At 41.9% G+C, this 18066-nt stretch overlaps 1 protein-coding gene across 1 annotated transcript; it reads right to left on the reverse strand.

The window, feature by feature from the left end:
• Window positions 1–102: 102 nt before the first annotated feature.
• Window positions 103–16956, reverse strand: krt222 (keratin 222). The gene is made up of 10 exons (XM_041037118.1): window positions 16645–16956; window positions 16177–16380; window positions 13728–13810; window positions 12632–12785; window positions 10546–10830; window positions 8081–8206; window positions 7166–7386; window positions 4874–5094; window positions 4689–4791; window positions 103–2385 (listed from the first exon to the last, which is right to left on the reverse strand). Exons 2-10 carry the CDS (start codon window positions 16372–16374, stop codon window positions 2172–2174), a joined length of 1605 nt encoding a protein of 534 aa, XP_040893052.1. The 5' UTR covers window positions 16375–16380; window positions 16645–16956; the 3' UTR covers window positions 103–2171.
• Between the last annotated feature and the right edge of the window lie 1110 nt (window positions 16957–18066).

The following is an 18066-nucleotide window of genomic DNA, read 5'->3' on the forward strand; positions in this document are numbered from 1 at the left end:
ACTTATGAAAAAGTGTTGCATCTGCGAAGGTGTAACAAAGAGTGAGCTATTTTCTCCTCAACATCACAACCTCTATAAACAGAAATGAAGACACTGCGGTTAGTCACTTTGTGTCTCCTGTTAAGTCAAATTAAGGTTATGATGGTAAACACTTGACAGAAAACACAACAGTCTGCATGTATTTCTTTTTTTTTATTTTAAATGATATATTGTTAGATAAAAGCATAATGCTTCATTTTGAAGTTACAGAGCTCCTAAAATGAAGAATGTGCTTCATGAAGCAAAGCAAAATCAAGCACAGGACTGCATAGATAATATCTTTAAATATTCTCAACATATTCTGAGGCACCCAAAATGCAATGCACAATGGTCCATTTCTTATCTTCAATATCTTTGGTGCCAACTCAAAACTTAAAGCATAAAAACTCTTAATCTAAGGTGTAACAGATTGCAAGTGTTACACAACCCCAGTTTAGAACTGAAGATTTACTGCAGTGTTTTAACTATTTACAAATACTGCCCTCCTCTGGTGGAGACAGGAAATCTAAGTTCTCTGAGACACGGTGAGAGTTAAGAGCCTCACTGCTGTTAAGGTCACAGTGAGCAGTTTCTTTACGGATAATGTGTCATAAAATGTAGCTAAACGTTATTAGTTTGAGTTGCAAGATATTTTTTTTTCCACATAGAGAATGAGCTGCAATGACAAAGACTCCCATAGTACACTCATTCTGGATATCACTCAGTGCTGATGTTCCTCTATGTGCAGTAAGTGTCTGCAGTGCAAGCGTTTAGGGATTGTACCTAAATTATTTAGACGGGTGAGGGGGACTGAACACTGTCTGTCACTTTTTTTTTTTTTTTAATAGGGAGCTTTTTTCCAACACCCTCCCACAGTATCTCATTATAATGTAACACTGCTGAACTGGTACAATTTATTTTGCCGTTAATAACAAAAAGTGAAAAAAAATATCATGTACTCCAGCTGAAAGTACTAGCTTAGCAGTAGAGGTAGAATTTCTACTACTATAATATTCCCACTGCTGCGGATCTCAGAGGCATGTTAGCAATATTTCACCCTCCATACTGTTCACACTGCTGACAGTTGACTGTTGTATTAATAAGTGAGAGTGGTGGAGGTGACAGCGCCTGGTGGTTTTGGGGATGTTCCAGGTTGCATTATTGGAAAATAACTGTTGTAATGAACTTTAGAAAATGGGACCAGGGTCAATAGTTTATTAAAGTGACTGTACATTTAATTTAGTAGTTCAAAAAGATGGATTCAGTGTATAGTTGCTCTGTAATGGAATAAAGCCTTCAGACTGCTCAACAGTGGAATTAGCAAGTGCCAAAATTATAGCAAACATGACAAAATTATTTACCAAATTTTCAGTCTTTCACCAAGTATTCTAACCATTCTTGATTTTTCTGCCTTACAAAATAAAGTGTGAAGTGGGAGTTGTGATAAACTGACAAATGATGTGCTCTCTGGAGAGATAACATTTAATTACTTAGGACCCTTTCTCCCCCTTTTCTGAGTCCTCCTCCCCCTAATAATCTCTGCACAGTCCCTTAGAGACAATCTATTTAAAAAAAAGAAACACCCTTAGATAGTTCACAGCAGTTTGAAGCGATGTGTGACTCTACACCTTCATTTATCTCCATCTATCTGTGAACTCAGCCTCCTGCGCCAAGTGTTAATTAGAATTAAATGCTGTATTTAAGCAGTTATATGTTTGATATAATCTCTTTTGTCCAGTGACCTCATACTGAAGTAAAGACAGTGCCGAGAGACACTTTTTCTTCATCTAGAAAGATGACAGAAATATGTTTGCATATTAAATTGTTATCCTCTGTAATGTAGTGAATGTACATCTGATATAGTGAAGTGGCTTTCTGACACTATAAAAATGGCCCCATTAGATCAGCACAGAAGCCTGATGGGGGATGCTCACGCTGCCATAGTCAAGATTTGCTGAGAGAAACCTCTGCTTCAGTCACCAGTTCAGTGTTCAGTGAATGTTGTAATTTGAAATTCATATTAAGCATGATGGTAATGGATGGCAATATCCCAGATGTCAACGACACAGATGCTATTTCTGTAACTTCGGCATCACCTGTATGAACACAAAGAGCTGCAAACCATCGCTGACTCTGGCCGACTGGTGACAGAGTTACTGTGTGATAGTTGGGATGCTGCGAGATCTCTTCATGATGAGACGCACCTCCACGTCAGGGAGGCTGTCCTGTTTAGTCTGGGCACACCCTTCATCTGCTGCAGCCATGTGCAGGTCGAAGCGGAGGGACACCGACTTCTTCCGCAGCTTGGGATTCCCTCTGAAGAAGGAGCCCTCCCACTGCTTTATCACCTTGTCAATCTTCTCCGTCCTGACAACAGAGGTTAGGAATCATAGCAATAAAAGGTGATGATAAATGTCATGTGACGTTATTCATGGTCAGGTTATTTGGACAATGCATGGACATTAAAGAAACAGCTGGGTTTTACATTGTAGGTCTCTATTTTGTTGTTGTGTAAAGCATGTTTTATTTTGAATGTGAATGCCATCCAGCAGGGCTCCTTCTTTTTCATGACTGTATTGTGTACCTTGTAATCCCACATGGGACTGGTCATGTCACAAAAGTAAATCATTCTTTCATTCAATTTACTGCTCACACCACTAGGCTGAAGCAGAGCAGGCTGTTCAATTCACCGCACAATGACACCAGGGGGCAGCAAAGGAGAACGCTTTGCAGCTGAAATGTGAGAGTTTGCAGTGCATTAAATACTGTCTGCCTTATACATATAAGAGATATGTCACAGAGTGACAGTGTGGCACTGAATAGACTTGCTAAGATCAGAACCTGGAATCTTCAAAACAAACTCAGTCAAAAAACTTCATAATGATGTGACACTGAACAGGAAAATGGAGGCTCTGCCTTTCCTGAAGAGGAAAGCACTGTGGCTTCAAGTGTATCACTACATAAACAGGGTAGTCTCACAGACTAATAGACAATTGTGGCTGCAAAAAGGAGAGATTTAAGCATCAGGGTCACGTGTTTATTGGGCTTTTAGAAGAATGGTTGCAAGATATACAATAAATTTACCAAAAGACACAAACATTTACCATGTGGTCCCAAACCCAATTTTCAATCTCATGTTTTCTCTGTTTTGGTCTTCACCAACTCCTAATTAAAATATCTAACTCTTTAGCTAGTAAATGGTCCACTGGGTAATACTAACTAGTCACTTGGTATGAGTTTATTAGAGCTTTTTGCTGGGAACAAGCAGACTGCTCTTCCTAGTAACAGAGCTGATGAGAGTGGTGAGACTAAACTGTCTGTAAGACCAAAACAAGGAGCTGAAAGATGCTAAAACACAATATAGATTCTTCACCACCAGTGACCTCTTTCATATCACGTTGTCATTTATTCCTTTGTTGGTGTAAAAATATTGATATGTGAAGCAATAGCTTGTCCATACTACAAAAGGGAACACTACAATGCTGCTGTAGGCTGTTAGATTTTTCAGTTTGGGCCCTCTAAGAGGCGCTCTAATGGTTTGGAAGATATTCAGATGGTAAACTCTGGTCCCATCAATACCTGCAGACCGATTGAATTGTTTTGCTGCCTAAGAGCCATTTAAGTGGAGTAGTTTCAACAGGATAATGTCTTCTGTCAGTGGAAGAATCATACGGGAATGATTTTAGTAACAGTCAGATAAAACAACTTTAGTGGGCTGACCACTAAAGTCCCTTGATATCAGTAAAGAATCAATCAAGTGACAGAATGACTTATGCTACCTGCTGATCACAGCTAAACGACAAAAGCTAATAATCTGCCCCTTTATATCTGAGTTAATTATCTTTATACACGGAAGTGGCCTGGTCTAATTAAACAGCCGCTGGGACTAAATGCAAAAGAAGCCCTTCCAAACATACCACAACACTCTACCGTGCCTAACGTGAACTATCATAATTATCTTCTTGGAGGCAAAGTTCAGGAAATGACCATATCTTTAAATGAAACAACAGCACCACCAGGCAAAAACATTAGGAAGAGATGGTGAGGACATACACGCATGCCCCTGGGCGGGCAGGGTGACTGTGCATGTGTGGTTTATTGGATTTGTGTATGTGGCCGGTAACACCTGAAGCTTTAACAAAGAATTCCACCCATGTCTCATGCAACAATAACATGGGCCACGCCCTAAAGACTCCACGCCAGGCCGGTGTCTCCACATCAAACACAAGCCATTAAAGGAAGGAAAATTCCCATGCAGTGCTATGATGAGTTACTCATGGGAATCTGTACAGCCAACTACATGTTGTATGCCTTGGAACTTGTTTGACACGTAAAAATAATTCCTTTGAGCGTATGTACATCTTGTCTCCTGGACCAGACGTCGCCAGGGTGGGAGGGGGGGGGGGGGGCATGGATGATTGTGTCATTATGAACAAATGACTCAATAAAGAGCTCACTGAGTCACAGCCTGAGGGGCGTAACTGAGAGATGTTAAGACTTCAGGAGGCACTATGTTATTTGGTAGTTTCAACAGCATGTATCTGAGTAATGTAAAACAGTGCACTATAAAGTGATGCCGTTAGCCCTTGCTGCAGGAAATTGCCTACATTTCAGACTTAACCAGAGGTGCTGACAACAGGTCAATGAGGGGCAAAAAGATCAATACTCACTCGATGGTGCCGTGACCCTCTGCACTCTCCCGCACAACGTTGCCCTGAAGAATCTCCTGAGTCTTCACTGTGGAGATTGGCAAGTCTTTATCTTGCTCTGGCTCTGTGAGAAGACATCAACGACAAATCATAACAAGATATGACTGTAGTAAGAGTGTGTGTGTATGTGTGTGTGTGTGTGTTACCTGTGAGTATCACAAGGCTTTGCTGTCTATGCAGTATGCCTTTCTTCAGCCCATTCTCTGCTGGGAGAAGTGAAGGTATTTCAGGCAGAGGCTCAGACTTGGGTTCATCCGGAGTAACAGCAGAGTCACTGAAACCGTTCTCCAGCCCATTCTCCTTCGGCTCCACAACAGGGGGCCTCCAGGGTTGCAGACTCATCGGCTGCCCGTCACGGCCCATGTACCTGCAGCCACCAAAGCAGCATATAGGCTAATCACAGCCATAAAAACCCAAATGTGAGTATGTATGCCTTAGTTAAAGTGACACTTTGACATTTTTGGCTGTAGTGTGTCGATGAGTGTACTCTTACAGTCCAAACCCTAAAAGAACTTCCTCCTTGCTAAACCTGTAGCAGGATGGCTCTGTGTGCAAACTCCACTGAATCCTCTGACAACAGATCTGTCATTAAAATGCTTGAGAGGTATCATCTCAAAGAAGAACAACCAGATCAAATGAGGCTTTGGGAACCTGTGCTGGAGGAGTTTCATAAGCAACAGTATCCCATTTCCAATAAAAGCATATGTCTCCAGCAATGTATGGACCAAGCCTGGACCACCCACAGCCACCACACCAAGGTATATCAAATGGTCCATATAGGATGTCTGCAAAACACCAGTAGAATTACAGAGGTGTGTGCTAAAACCAACAGCAAGAGTACTGTGACAATAATTATCCAACAACAATTATCCTGGCTAGGGCATGTCAGAGATGTCCCACGACAGACAGCCCTACAGGGGTCTGTACAGGCAATTAACCATCAATGAAGAGCAGTTAGCGTGAGGCAGGAAAGGGGCAAAATGAATCGAGTGCAGAGATGCACTCGATCACGTCCAATAACTTGGAAAATGTCACCACAGATTGCAACACCTGGTGGCAGGTCAGCCAGCAATGATGCCATGACAGGCACATGCTACCCCTGAACACGGTACTGTTACCAACACGTGTGCTTCATTGTGCCTGGTACTGTTTTATATCAGGAGGATCTTTACTGGTTATCTCCATGATGATACCTGAAAGTGTGTAAGTGAACTAAACTAATGGTCTTGAAATACTATTATGCATTATTTGCTCATAGGAAGTGTGTGCTGCTGCTGCTTCACCAGCCTACATGTAGGAAGACTACTATGGAGCTCTCTCATAAACAAAAGTTAGGTTTACATCAAGTGCTACTCACCAAAAACCATTGTGCATCACTCTGAGATTTAACAAATGAATCCAATGTATTTCCTTCCTCATAAAACATTTGCAAAGCTGACTTTTTTTTAACTCAAGCATTGTTTACATCCATTAGCTTGTAGTCTTCTACTTCTTCTCCTCTGTCTTTACTCAGGTATACATGCTCCCCTCAGGATTAACTGTAATAACTTTGCTTATCCTTTGGCTTTTCATGTAGCACCATCACCAAGCGAAATTGTCTTATCTAATACTTCCAGTTCTTTGGTTTATATACTGGTATGCTGTCTACATGTTCTCTTCAGGAGATATTTGAGGAGACAGCAAGTAAGCAGGGACTTTAAGTCACCCAAATCACATCCTTCACAAAGACTATGAGTTGATGTCCTCAGAAAACAGGCACAGGGGACCAAACTGTAAGCTGAACAGGTATAGATTTTCCACTATCAATCAAACTACTGAACAGTAAGAGATGAAATGTGTGTGTAAGAGTGTGTGTGTGTGTTTTGTATTTATCACTTTTATTTTTTTACCTTGTGTGTGCCAGACAATCACTGTTACTACACGTCATGCTGCGTGGGTGTACTCTGCAGCCTTAGTCTGTCTCAACTTGCAATTACTGTGGATTTTTATTTTTTATACAGATAAAATCTATGTAATCCATAACAGAATGGTAGGCTTTAACCAAACTGAAAATGCCAACAGATGAAATAGTCTCTTTGACAGGTGTATAATGGACATGATTAAGAAATAATTTTATTTTCTTTGTTGTAAGTGCTGAGGGAGAAGTTTCTGTCTTACTGCCAATGAATGAGTATGTGTAAAGCAGACTCTTCAGATGTAGACTATTATGTAACAAAGATTCTGCATAAACTCTGTATTTCTATTCTATTTTCTTTTTTTCCTGCACTGTTCTTCTCATTGTTATAATGCTGTTAAAGCCTTCTGGGAAATCCTTTTCAGCTTCAAAAAAAAAAAAAAAAAAATTAATTTCCTGGTTGACACTCAAACCACAAAATTCCAACTAAATGATTGCTTCCTGAATCCTCTAACATCCCCTTTCTCTTCTTCTCTACCCTCACCTGCCCTCTTCACGCTCCAGAAGACGTCGGTATGTGGCGATCTCTCGCTCCAGCCTCATCTTGGTGTTGAGGAGCTGGCTGTGGCGCTGGCGCTGCGTAGCCAACCCTCCTCTCACCTGCTCCAGCTCACTCTCTAGGCCGATGATCACCTGGGAAAGGTCCTGCAGCTGGTTGGAGTACATCCGTTGGGTGTGCTGCAAAGAGCTCTCCAGGCCTTTCTCCTGGACAGCAAGAGGCAAGGGGCTATTAGCATGATGACTGGACAGTTACTATTATGTTTTAAAAAAACACCGGATTCAAAGAAGCATGTAGAAAGTAATAATGTAATAACTGTGCATAGTATTAAAAACATGAACATAATCATCCACTTCCTTCCCACCACAACTGCAATAGTACAAATCTGTGTTTGTGGGTAAGAAATGCTGCTGAAATTCTCCATAATAATATGCACTTATTACTATCATATTACCACAAGCATGGCTGCAGTCAGGTTATTACATTCTTAATTAGATACATATATAGATACAAATATATACAGGTATTACATTATCTGTTTCAACGCACCATATGGATGGTTTTGCATTATAGCCAATTACAGATGGCGTATACACTACTGCAACTGGTGACTGAATATTTCCTGCTCTAATTTCCTAATTAGTTTAAAGTCTCTGCTAATTATTTTTACACTTTAGTAAAATTAATAGGATTCAATAGGTGATTGGAAAGGAAAACCTTATTGCATGGTTTGCACAATGGTTGGCAGGAATTTCAAGTATATGCAATTTGTAGTTAATAGGTTAAAACACACAACACCACAAATATCCCCTCCCATCTGTATAGCTCTACAGAGTAAGTTATGGTATATTCTATGCTACTATGTACCTTGGTGGTACGTGATCATGTATGTTTTCTTACCAAGGCATGGAGGGTCTCAATCTCCACCTGCAGGGAGTGCCACTGCTTCCTGGCCTCAGCTAGCTCAGCCCGTGCCTCCCTCAGGGCAGCTCCGCCGAGGCTCACCTGAGCCCACGCTGCCTCCTCCTGGGGGAGGTGAGGGGGATGAGACTGTAAGAGAGGTACAAGAGCCCCAGCACCACTGCCACTGCCACCCTTCAGAGCCAAATACACACACGCTCGCTCATTTTAACTTTTGTTCACTAGCAAACCCAACAACAGAAGCCTTTAACCTTGTGACATAAGAACTTCTAACCAAATAATTGTGTGCTGAATGTGTTCATGTGCAGTAGTTGAGGGTTAATTCTTGGAATTAACATCTGTACTAGATGAACGAGACAGACAACCTCACATGCTGACACACACCTTGTAGGTAACTGTTTTTTTCCCACTGGCACTCAGTCAGACAGTCAGAGGAGAAGCAGCCACAGGTGGTGCTGTTGGTAGTGTGCGTTTCAGTTTAGGTAAACAGACAGAGGAGCAGACACCCAGGCCTGTGTGTACACACAGCTGTACAAGCTGTGCTGACACACTGTACAGCATTTCACACCCTCCATCCTCGCTCCCCTTCAAATGCAGTGAAGCGGTGAAACTGTCTCAGCACAGTTATGACAATATTTTGAGAGTAAAAACAAAAGAACACAAGTTAAGATATGTAAGTTATTTTCTGTTTAATTTGTTACTCCAGTGATTCTCATTTTCTGTTTCACTGCATTAAATGTTCTTTAATTAATAGTATTATGCCTTAAGCAAATGTAAGTAGAGAATATCCTAAATCAGCACTTTATTACTGATAACACTGGCCAAAAAGATTCCTTATGAGAAATTTTCCCCAAGAACTCATTATTTTTTGAGGTTAAGCTGGATTTAAGGGGGGAACTGAATTTTTATTCATCAATCTGTCATTTCAGATAGTATAAAAAAATAAAAAGAAGCAGAACTATAAGTACCAGTAGCAAAATATACCTAAAGTATCTTAGGTTTTATTCCAGACATTACTTGATGCTTGTACATCTTTATATGCTGATTCACAATTTCTATTAAATACTGACAACAGAGATTTTAACTGAGTGTTTTAAAGGCTCTGTGTGGAGTTTCAACCACTGGTCATGCTATGGAGCACTGTTTTCAGAAGTGGGCTCCTGTTTTGTTTGTATCATGCATGCTTCAGGACGCACATGCATGATACATGCTATTCCCCTCCACTGACGGCAGTGGTAACAAGGAGAGAAATGTAGCAATGTGCCTTCATAGTCAGTGTAGAAGAAGACTGCAAACTAGAAGACATGGATATAAACAATGCAGGATTCAAAATATTAACAAAAATGGATTTTCATTGCAAATGTTTTAGGGCAAGAAAACTCATTCCAAGCATTTAACATTCAGGGACATGCATGTTGTGGTTTTGGTGAAAAACACTGTAAACATAACTTATGTTTGATTATAAGAAAACTCCACATGGCAGCTTTAAGCTTAAAAGGGCTTTAATGTCACTGAAAATGATGATGACTGTCATGTAGATTTGGTGCTGTGGTGGAGTTTTGATTCTTCACTGTACTCTGCCAACTCATGAGGTAAAGAACTCTTCCCATGGAGCACAGGTTTTCCCTGTCTAATATTATAACAACATCATATCCAGCTGATTGTGCGTTAATATGCCCAGTATGACACTCTAAACTTAAATATCACCCATGATAATTATGGACATCATGCAGGCTTTAGATTGCAGCACGGTGAAACCGTTACCTTAGTAGGACAGAGAGTGGGTCTGATGGAAACAACTGGGTTTCATAAAACCTGATCTGATTTAGCTTGCAGCCCTCGGCGAAGGCACTTTATTGTCGCTGTCAGACCAAAGTCATTGTGCTGTGGCACGGAAACAGTGGGATAATAAAAGGCAACAGGACTGAGAGAACAGTTGGCCAAAAATGACAATAGAAAAGCTCCAACTTAAAGGTAAAAAAAAAGCTGCTATTACTAGAAAAGGGACAAAGATCTGCAAGATAGATGAGAATGCTTAGGCTGTATTTGGGCTCATAAATATTTAATGAAGATCAGGGATCATTCACACAGAGTAGTAACTGACCCTATATTGTAACACATTACTGTAATAATGGGTAGCCCTGAATACAGTATCAGTATTTATTTATAGAGAGTGAGGAGGCAATCACGCAAACCCTGCAAGACACACATACACAGAGAGGAGGGAGAGGCATTGTGCGTCCTTAGCCTACAGCCTGAACCAGAGTCAACAAACACCCCACTAACCATTTAACTCCAGTCGAGCACTTACATCAGTCTACCTTGCCTATGGGAGAGTCTGGAGTTGGTCTTGAGGGTGTGTCTGGCTGGCAGTGGGCCAGGACAACATGAGAGAGGCACAGGAAAATAAAAAGATAAGTGAAGACGCAGGAGGAGATACGTACCTCACTGAGAGCTCCTCTGTGTGTTCTGGATGCTGCTGCTCCAGCTCCAGAGCGGCTAGGCCCAACCAAGCCAGGAGGTGGATTTGAGACGGCGCCCAGGCCGTAGTGTCTCTCACCAGGACCAGGAAGTCTGTTACGGTCGCACTGCGCTCTGATTCGGTCGAGGAGCTGGGTGAGCTCCATCCCTGTGCCATCCTCCTCCTCCCCTCCTGCTGCTGCTGCTGTGGTTGTAGCTAACAGGACATCGCAGGAGCTGGCCCGCTGCAGCTGCAGAGCCTGGGCTGCCTGCAAACAGCCAACCAGAAGGAGCAAGAGGGGGAGGGACGGGGGAGGGAGAGACAGAGAGGGAGAGAGAGGAGATGAGAAGAGAGTGAATGATGAAAAGAGAGAGAAATACAAAAGAATGAAGTGTTGATGAAAGATGAAATTAGTTTGTGAATGTATAGGTGAATGGATGAAAAGGAGAAAAGGGAGACAAGAGAGAAGTGTGAGTATGTGTGTGTGTGTGTGTGTGGCAGGGGTGCAGCGAGACAGTCAACGCAATGCAGAGGCAAGAGAAAAGGAAAAATCAGTTATTGAGCACTTCATACATGCATGTGTGCGTAGGTGTGTGTGCAGGAAACATCACAGGAAGAGAGGGCTGGAGATATTAGTCAGCAGGAATGAGAGGATTAAGAGATGGAGGTGGGAAAGGGGGGTGGATGAGGTCAGAGTGAAGAGATGAGAGGAATCACAAGATGCTTTGAAATGTAACTCTCACATATGTGTACACAGACACACAAAAATGATAGGAGTGTTATGCCAGGGTTGTCATATTCACTGTGATAATAAAGTGTTACATATGCACTATTGTTTTATGTACTTTTCTACATATGAAACGTCGTCAGTGTCTGTGGTCAAATTTAGTATCGATTCCACGGATCCTCACAGGCCTTATACAGCTTCAGTCTTATCAGCTGTTATCATTTATTTTCAGCATAGTACAAAGCAAACCTTGTAGTCTACAGCCATGCTGGCATCTCTTTAAGGCTGTACCTAGCTTTGCATTAGTATTTAGTTTTGATTAACTCTAATATCAACATGCTTACTTGCAGTGATGAGGATAACATGCAGGCAGTATGCTGTTACAGTGTTTACCATGTTCACCATGATCAAGTGTGCTAGCAAAACACTGCAGAGGTACAGTATATGTATCGCACAGAGAACTCTCTTGAAGGATAACTAGATCAAGTTATTTCAACCACTGTTTCCTGCAAACATTCACAACATATTTGGAGTCTAGCTGGCCTGTCCAGTATCCTTCCTGCTATGTGATCCAACTCATTACCAACTGCTGGTAATTTGACACCTCAACACCTTTCTTCCCATGAGTGAAGTAAATATTGCCCCACCTTTGATTTAACAACTACAAAGTCTATCACTGAGCTTTTGTCCAAACTGTTCTGGTCCAGATTGCTCCACCATTTGTGTTCAAATATGGCGTTTGTTATGGCTGATTCACTGACAGCTCGGCAATCATTGTAATTTAGACCCCCAATGGTATTTAGTGGGCAATAATTTCTCCAAGAAGACTGAATACCTGTTAGCTGTCACAGTAAGGCAACTCTGTAATCCACCAGGAGAGCCTGCCTCACCCTGTGTAACTCCAGCTCCACTAAGTTCCAGCCCTGCCCACCAGTTATTTAGATAATTTCATCTAATGTCCACAACACCTCAGTCAGTCTTGCCACTGCCTCTTGTCCAGAAGACACTGTACTTGACCCAAACATGCTGTCTTACATTTACTGGGTTATCCAATCACCTGATGTTTGCCTGCAGGGTTCAAGAGATACTTAGGCACACAAATCCTCTAAGTGATCGTCACAAGGTGAAGATTTGTACTCCACTGTTTGGATGACAGTGTAAAAATAACATTGTGTTTTCATTGTAAGAATGGAGAAAGCGTACATCAAAAGAAGAAAGGTTGTGGTGTGACACTGTGCAGATAGATGGAGTATCATCAGAAAGGCAGACAGACAGACAGAAATATGACAGCGCAGTAAAACAGCTAGACAGACAAGTTGGGAAACCATCATCATTTAGTGACCTCAAACTCCTGATGCATCTCCTGCAGCTCTCTCATGGAGCGGTGAACGTCTGCCTGCAGTGTCATGCTGCTCTGATCTGCCTTCCTCTTTGACTCCCTGAGCAGAGCCACCTGCTGCTCCAGACGCCAGGTGTTCCGCTCCTCTGTCTCACACCTACAACGCCAGCAGTCGAGGTTACTTATTGAGGCCCATTCATTGTTTAGTGTTAATCATTTAAACACAGAACACATCAATCACATGATCAAGACAGTCACGTAGGAGAAAACATATTTATTCAAACTGATCCATTACAAAGTCTTACCAAATATCCAGTTTAACTAGATTCCAATAATAGCTAATGAGTCAACACGGACCACCCATGTATGTGAGACTTTGTGTTTCAGAGATCATACGACTACAAGTAAAAAGGACTTCAGAAGACACAGACATCATCCTAAGTGTGTCATAGTCCAGTGTTTCACAGACACACTCCACTGGTCAGGAGACACATCAGGTGGAGCTATAAATAGAACAGGTGTATGTATTTCAAGTACCAGTGTGTCACCACTGTCCTTCACGGGTTAATGGCTGACAGCAGAGGGGTGGTGTGTGTGTGTGAGTGTGTGTGTGTGTGTGTGTGTGTAGGGGGGGGGGGGGGGGGGGGGGGGCTCGGTGTCACTCTGCATCAATACATAAGTGAAAGTGCCGACGCGGCACAAAGCCCGGCCTGGATTTGTATGCAGGTTGGCTCACAGGAGCGGGAACTGGCCTGAGTTAAATAACAGAGGACTGGAAAAGCATTGCAGCAGGATGAAAACAGGAAACATTTGATAGTTATTCTACAGCTTTGCTTACTATATTGAGATGTTTTATGGGCCAGTAATGATGATCCCACTTTTTCTCCTGGCATGTATTTAATGTTACAATCCAATAATAATCCATACACCTGCAGTTTTTACTCCTCTGTATCTGATCACTCTGGACATAAACTGTATGAATGAGTGTAATGCTTATGAGATGTTTTCACATAACTAATTTACTAATCAATAATGGCTAGACTGTATTGAGTGAGGAGTGTTAGAGCTTTCAGGAAAACTACAGCCAAACACAGCTGACCTGGCCTGGATGGCAGCAGCTCTGGACTTCATGCAGTCAGACTGTAATGCCAGCTGGGCATTTTCCATCAGTAGTTTAGCAACCTGAAAATGTAACACAAAAACACAACACAATAACACCAGATTAGGTCAAAGAATGTGCAAAGACAATATGCAGTTTTCAGCTGTCAAAGTGTTTTTATTCTATGATAAGTTGTTGAGGTGGCATTTGGATGGAGGTCTATTAAAAAAGAGAGGAAAGTCAAAGTCTTTATTTAGTTTTGAACACTGAATGTGTTTATGAGCAGCAAGTGACACTTTGTGCTTGTTGTCTTACATCCCCACATGCAAATACTGTACTTTGATTTAGTTTGAAATGAAATGTCCTGTATTATTAAGGCAGGATAATATTCAGCTCCTCCGTGTTTGTTGTCTACATAATAATTCAATAGGCCTTTTTCATAGCAGATATTTTGACTTGTCATAGCAGGAAAATAACAGGTGTTACTAATAAGATGGCTCTTTTCTGTTTGGGTGTCCCTGTAAGTCATGACAGTGTGACAGTGACAGTGAGACAGCATGCACAGTACACAGGCTCGGAAACTGAAGCAGCTAAAATGAATTCAGCCTGTGAGACACTGTTGTGTTGTCTAGTGATTAGAAACTGAAATAAACACTTGTACATCTTTTATAAAATGTTTAAATAATGAAACCGATAACATGCAATTGACTACTAATTGTTGTGGTTTATAGTACAAACAATAATTTATTATTATAATATAAATTATTGAATTGTTGGGGAAACTGAAATTGAAAGTAACAACTGTTGTAAATCATCATTGTGCATTATGTTTGTCTCTCTTCTCCTCACCTGCAGGCTCAAACAGTCAATCAGTGCTAAAACAGTGCATGTTGTATACATACTGCACATGGAACACAGCAAACAAACTGTAGGCTAAAACGATGTCTGGATATTGCAAAAAGCAAAAGTATCCTTAGGATCCAAAGAAGGAATCCAAGCTCGAAAAGGTGTCTCCTTGTCTTTTATCGCACATATAAAAACACAAACACACCCTTATTTCTCTTTGTTTTCTTAAGAGTACAACACTTTCTGAACAAGACACACCCGTGTTGGAGAAAAGGCAAAGATAACATGGAATACTCCATAACTGTTTTTATACACTCACTGTGTTGATGTTTTGTTATGCCTTGCCATTTTTTAAGCCCCTATGAGCTGAGTGAATCAAAACATTGACAACATCGCCTATTTGATGTCTCACAGGCTGATTAATCATCAAGTCTGTTCGGTAAATGAACATGTAATATAAAGCAGTTCTTCTGAAGAAAAACAGGACAGTAATCCTATATGTTGACATGAAAGCATTCCCTGGATCAGTGAAGAATGAAACTAGCAGAGTTTTCCCTTATGTCTGTCACAGAGACGGGCTCATCTGCCAAAACTTCAGAGACGAGCTGGGTGTCGTGGTATCCAATGAGAAACAGGGGAGTTGTTAAAATACCTACTTGTGTCCTTCAAGCAGAAAGTAATGCTAAAGCCAGGGAGCAGCTAAAAACCATCAAGTCGAATCATGTGAGCACCGTACTAGTTGACGTTAATCATCCACTAAGTAGAATAGCCTTTCAAGTAATAAGGAGTTCCACATTCTTTGTGTGTGTGACAGCCGGTGTTCATGCTGTGACTCTCTGGCTTTGATCCAGGAGTAATGACACACATACCTGCTGCTAATCATCTGAAACACGTTTGTTTGATGTGGCATCACCTTTCACCGTACAGACTTGTACAACCTGACATGTACAACCTGAGAACCTACAGTTCAGTTTCTACTTTGGTGTATTGCTTATGAATTTTCCAAGTTTCTCCAGAATCTCAGATTTTACCCTGATGACAAAAAAGTTTCAGTGTCCAGTTAGTTTTGAAAAGATCTCGTATCTCAGGACGAGCCTGCTTTTCCTAAACAGCTGGAGTGAAAACATAAAAATGATCAATAATCGACGGCAGTTTAGAACGTCTGAAGCCTCAAACTCATGTTCCAATAATAACTTTATGAGAGTAAAGAAGTTGTTGTTACATGGTAGTTTTTAGCAGCACTGCCATTAAACCACCTTACCTGGCCTCTAAGTGATCATGTATTTGACACTGTTCACATGCTGCACGCAGCTGTCATCAACACCAGTAATCGGCTGTGTCTCTGTTTTTCCTGCAGTCATTGCTGTTTGATTATATACACCTGCTCTTGTTCTCTGCCAAGATGGCCTAGAGCTGATGTAATGGAGCTTAAACTGAGCACAATCATAAAGCCTGAGTGGAAATAATACTGTATAAAGTCTGCTACATCAGCATTGTGCCTTTGTCTGGCAAAGAGATGTGCCATTTCCAGCTGTTTTTAATCGTTCCACTGATCGTAATCAATCATGTAATCATTAGAAATTTCAACAAATATGAATCTGACCTGGGCACGGAGCTCCTTCACAGTCTGTTCCTGCTGGGACCAGTCCCGGGAGCGTGAGGTAGTCCTGATCCCCCAGTCGGCTATCTGAGCCTCCAGCTGCTGGTTGGCCTCCTGCAGCCTGTTCACCTGCTCCAGGAAGCCCTTCAAGCGGGCATTCAGATCCCACATGGTTTGACTGGAGTCCTGCAGCAAGTCCATGGAGACCTGAGAGAGCGCACACCCAAATGTTTACAGACACACACAACGAGGCACTGATATTTCCATACAGTCAAATGACACCACGCAGCTGTCTATGACGGTCAAACCATTCAGATAATACGTGACGGGCAGACTTACTTATGTTTCCAGCAGAATGCATCCACAGTAATATAAAGTTACAACTTTCACAGCAAACAATCTGCCACCCAGTCTGAGATCACACACTGCCAGAGGCGTTTACTAGGTAAATGTTTACCCAGCGATACTCACCTGAGGCAAGGTGGCCTTCCACGAATAGAGCACAGTAAATGTTGTAACAGGTAGCAAAAGTCCCCTCGGTCTATTTGCCTGGCCACACTGAGCCGATCCACCACTCACCACAGCTTAGCCACATTCCTCTACAGCAAGCTGGTCAACGCGTTTCCCTTCCCACTGTGTCCCAGGTCATCAGCAGCTGGCCCCTGAGACAGAGCGGACAGGCTGCCATTAGCCTGCCAGTACCACTGTTTGTGTGACAGTTTGTAGTCTTCAGTGTCAGCCACGATGGGGATGTTCCTCCCTGTCCCAGCTCGCCTTCCAGAGCAGCATTCGGGAGAGGAAAGAGCAGCGGGGTAAGCATTGGACACCGTGCTTACATCACCAGCACTCTGGGGCCCTTTGTACTCTCTGATCCAGGATTACTGAGCTGCTTTCAAACAGGGAGCAACACAAGCTGTGGAGGGAATGTTCAGGGAGACACAGTGACAGGACCTGTGTGTGAATGTATGTGTGGATTTGAGTGGTGCTTTAATGAGAGGTTACATATACTGTAATTAATGTGATGTGTGTGTCCACATACACTCTGCTTTTCAAGTCAAGTAATACTTTGTGCAGAGTTGCCTCTTGCTTAATAGCAGTCTTGGCTGGTGTTTGTGTCTGGGACAAAGGTTTCTTCTTTTCATTATTCTAATGTGGCTTCAATATTTCCTTAGATACAATGTCTGCAGATATGCTGTTAGAACTGCAGCCCTGACACGTTATGGTTTTAGTGCTTCTGGAATTTTCATATATTTTCATAGTCACCTTCTCCACCCAGCCGACAGCCTGTATGGAATCACCACAGACATCATTAATGTAATGAAAATACCAGAAGTGTTATGATAAGATGTATGTTTGATTAAGACAGGGGTTTGGTATCTGGATTCCACTGAATATTTCAAGGCACACACACACACACACACACACACACACACACACACACACACACACACACACACACACACACAAAATATATTTATTTTTTTGATTTGATTATAATCTGATGTGGCTCCCCAGTTGATTGACAGGTCATTTAATGCAAAGAATAACTCTATACAACAGCCTTTGATTTGGATTTAGATCTTGCCCATCTCTATCTTTTGCAGCTTTCCTGGGGGCACTTGATTTTGCAAGCACAGAGATCTTGTCAGTGGGTTCTGCTTACACTGCAGGTTCATCTGCAGATGTCAGGAATGTATTTCTGTTGGTCTGAAGCTTCCCTTTCTCTCCATCTTGAGCTGGTCCACCTCAACCTGTACCACCTTCTGTTTCTGTGTTTGTTGTGTGTGCTCCCTCCTCTTCTTTTACCCATCATTCCTATCTCTGTCTTGCACAGCCAGTAAACTGTAGTAGTTCCTATGTAGTACCCCAAAGAACTACCACAGTAAACTGTAG

This window comes from Toxotes jaculatrix, chromosome 4, assembly GCF_017976425.1.
Source record: "Toxotes jaculatrix isolate fToxJac2 chromosome 4, fToxJac2.pri, whole genome shotgun sequence".
Taxonomy (NCBI): Eukaryota; Metazoa; Chordata; class Actinopteri; family Toxotidae; genus Toxotes; species Toxotes jaculatrix.

Bases quoted from the DNA above. Each gene is read 5' to 3' on its own strand.
- krt222 (XM_041037118.1), bottom strand. From the start codon at position 16,374: ATGGACTTGCTGCAGGACTCCAGTCAAACCATGTGGGATCTGAATGCC. The intron at 13,811-16,176 runs GTCAGATTCATA...TTACATTTTCAG, and splicing joins TGAAGGAGCTCCGTGCCCAG to GTTGCTAAACTACTGATGGA. The intron at 4,792-4,873 runs GTAACACACACA...GTCTTCTCACAG, and splicing joins AAGCCTTGTGATACTCACAG to AGCCAGAGCAAGATAAAGAC.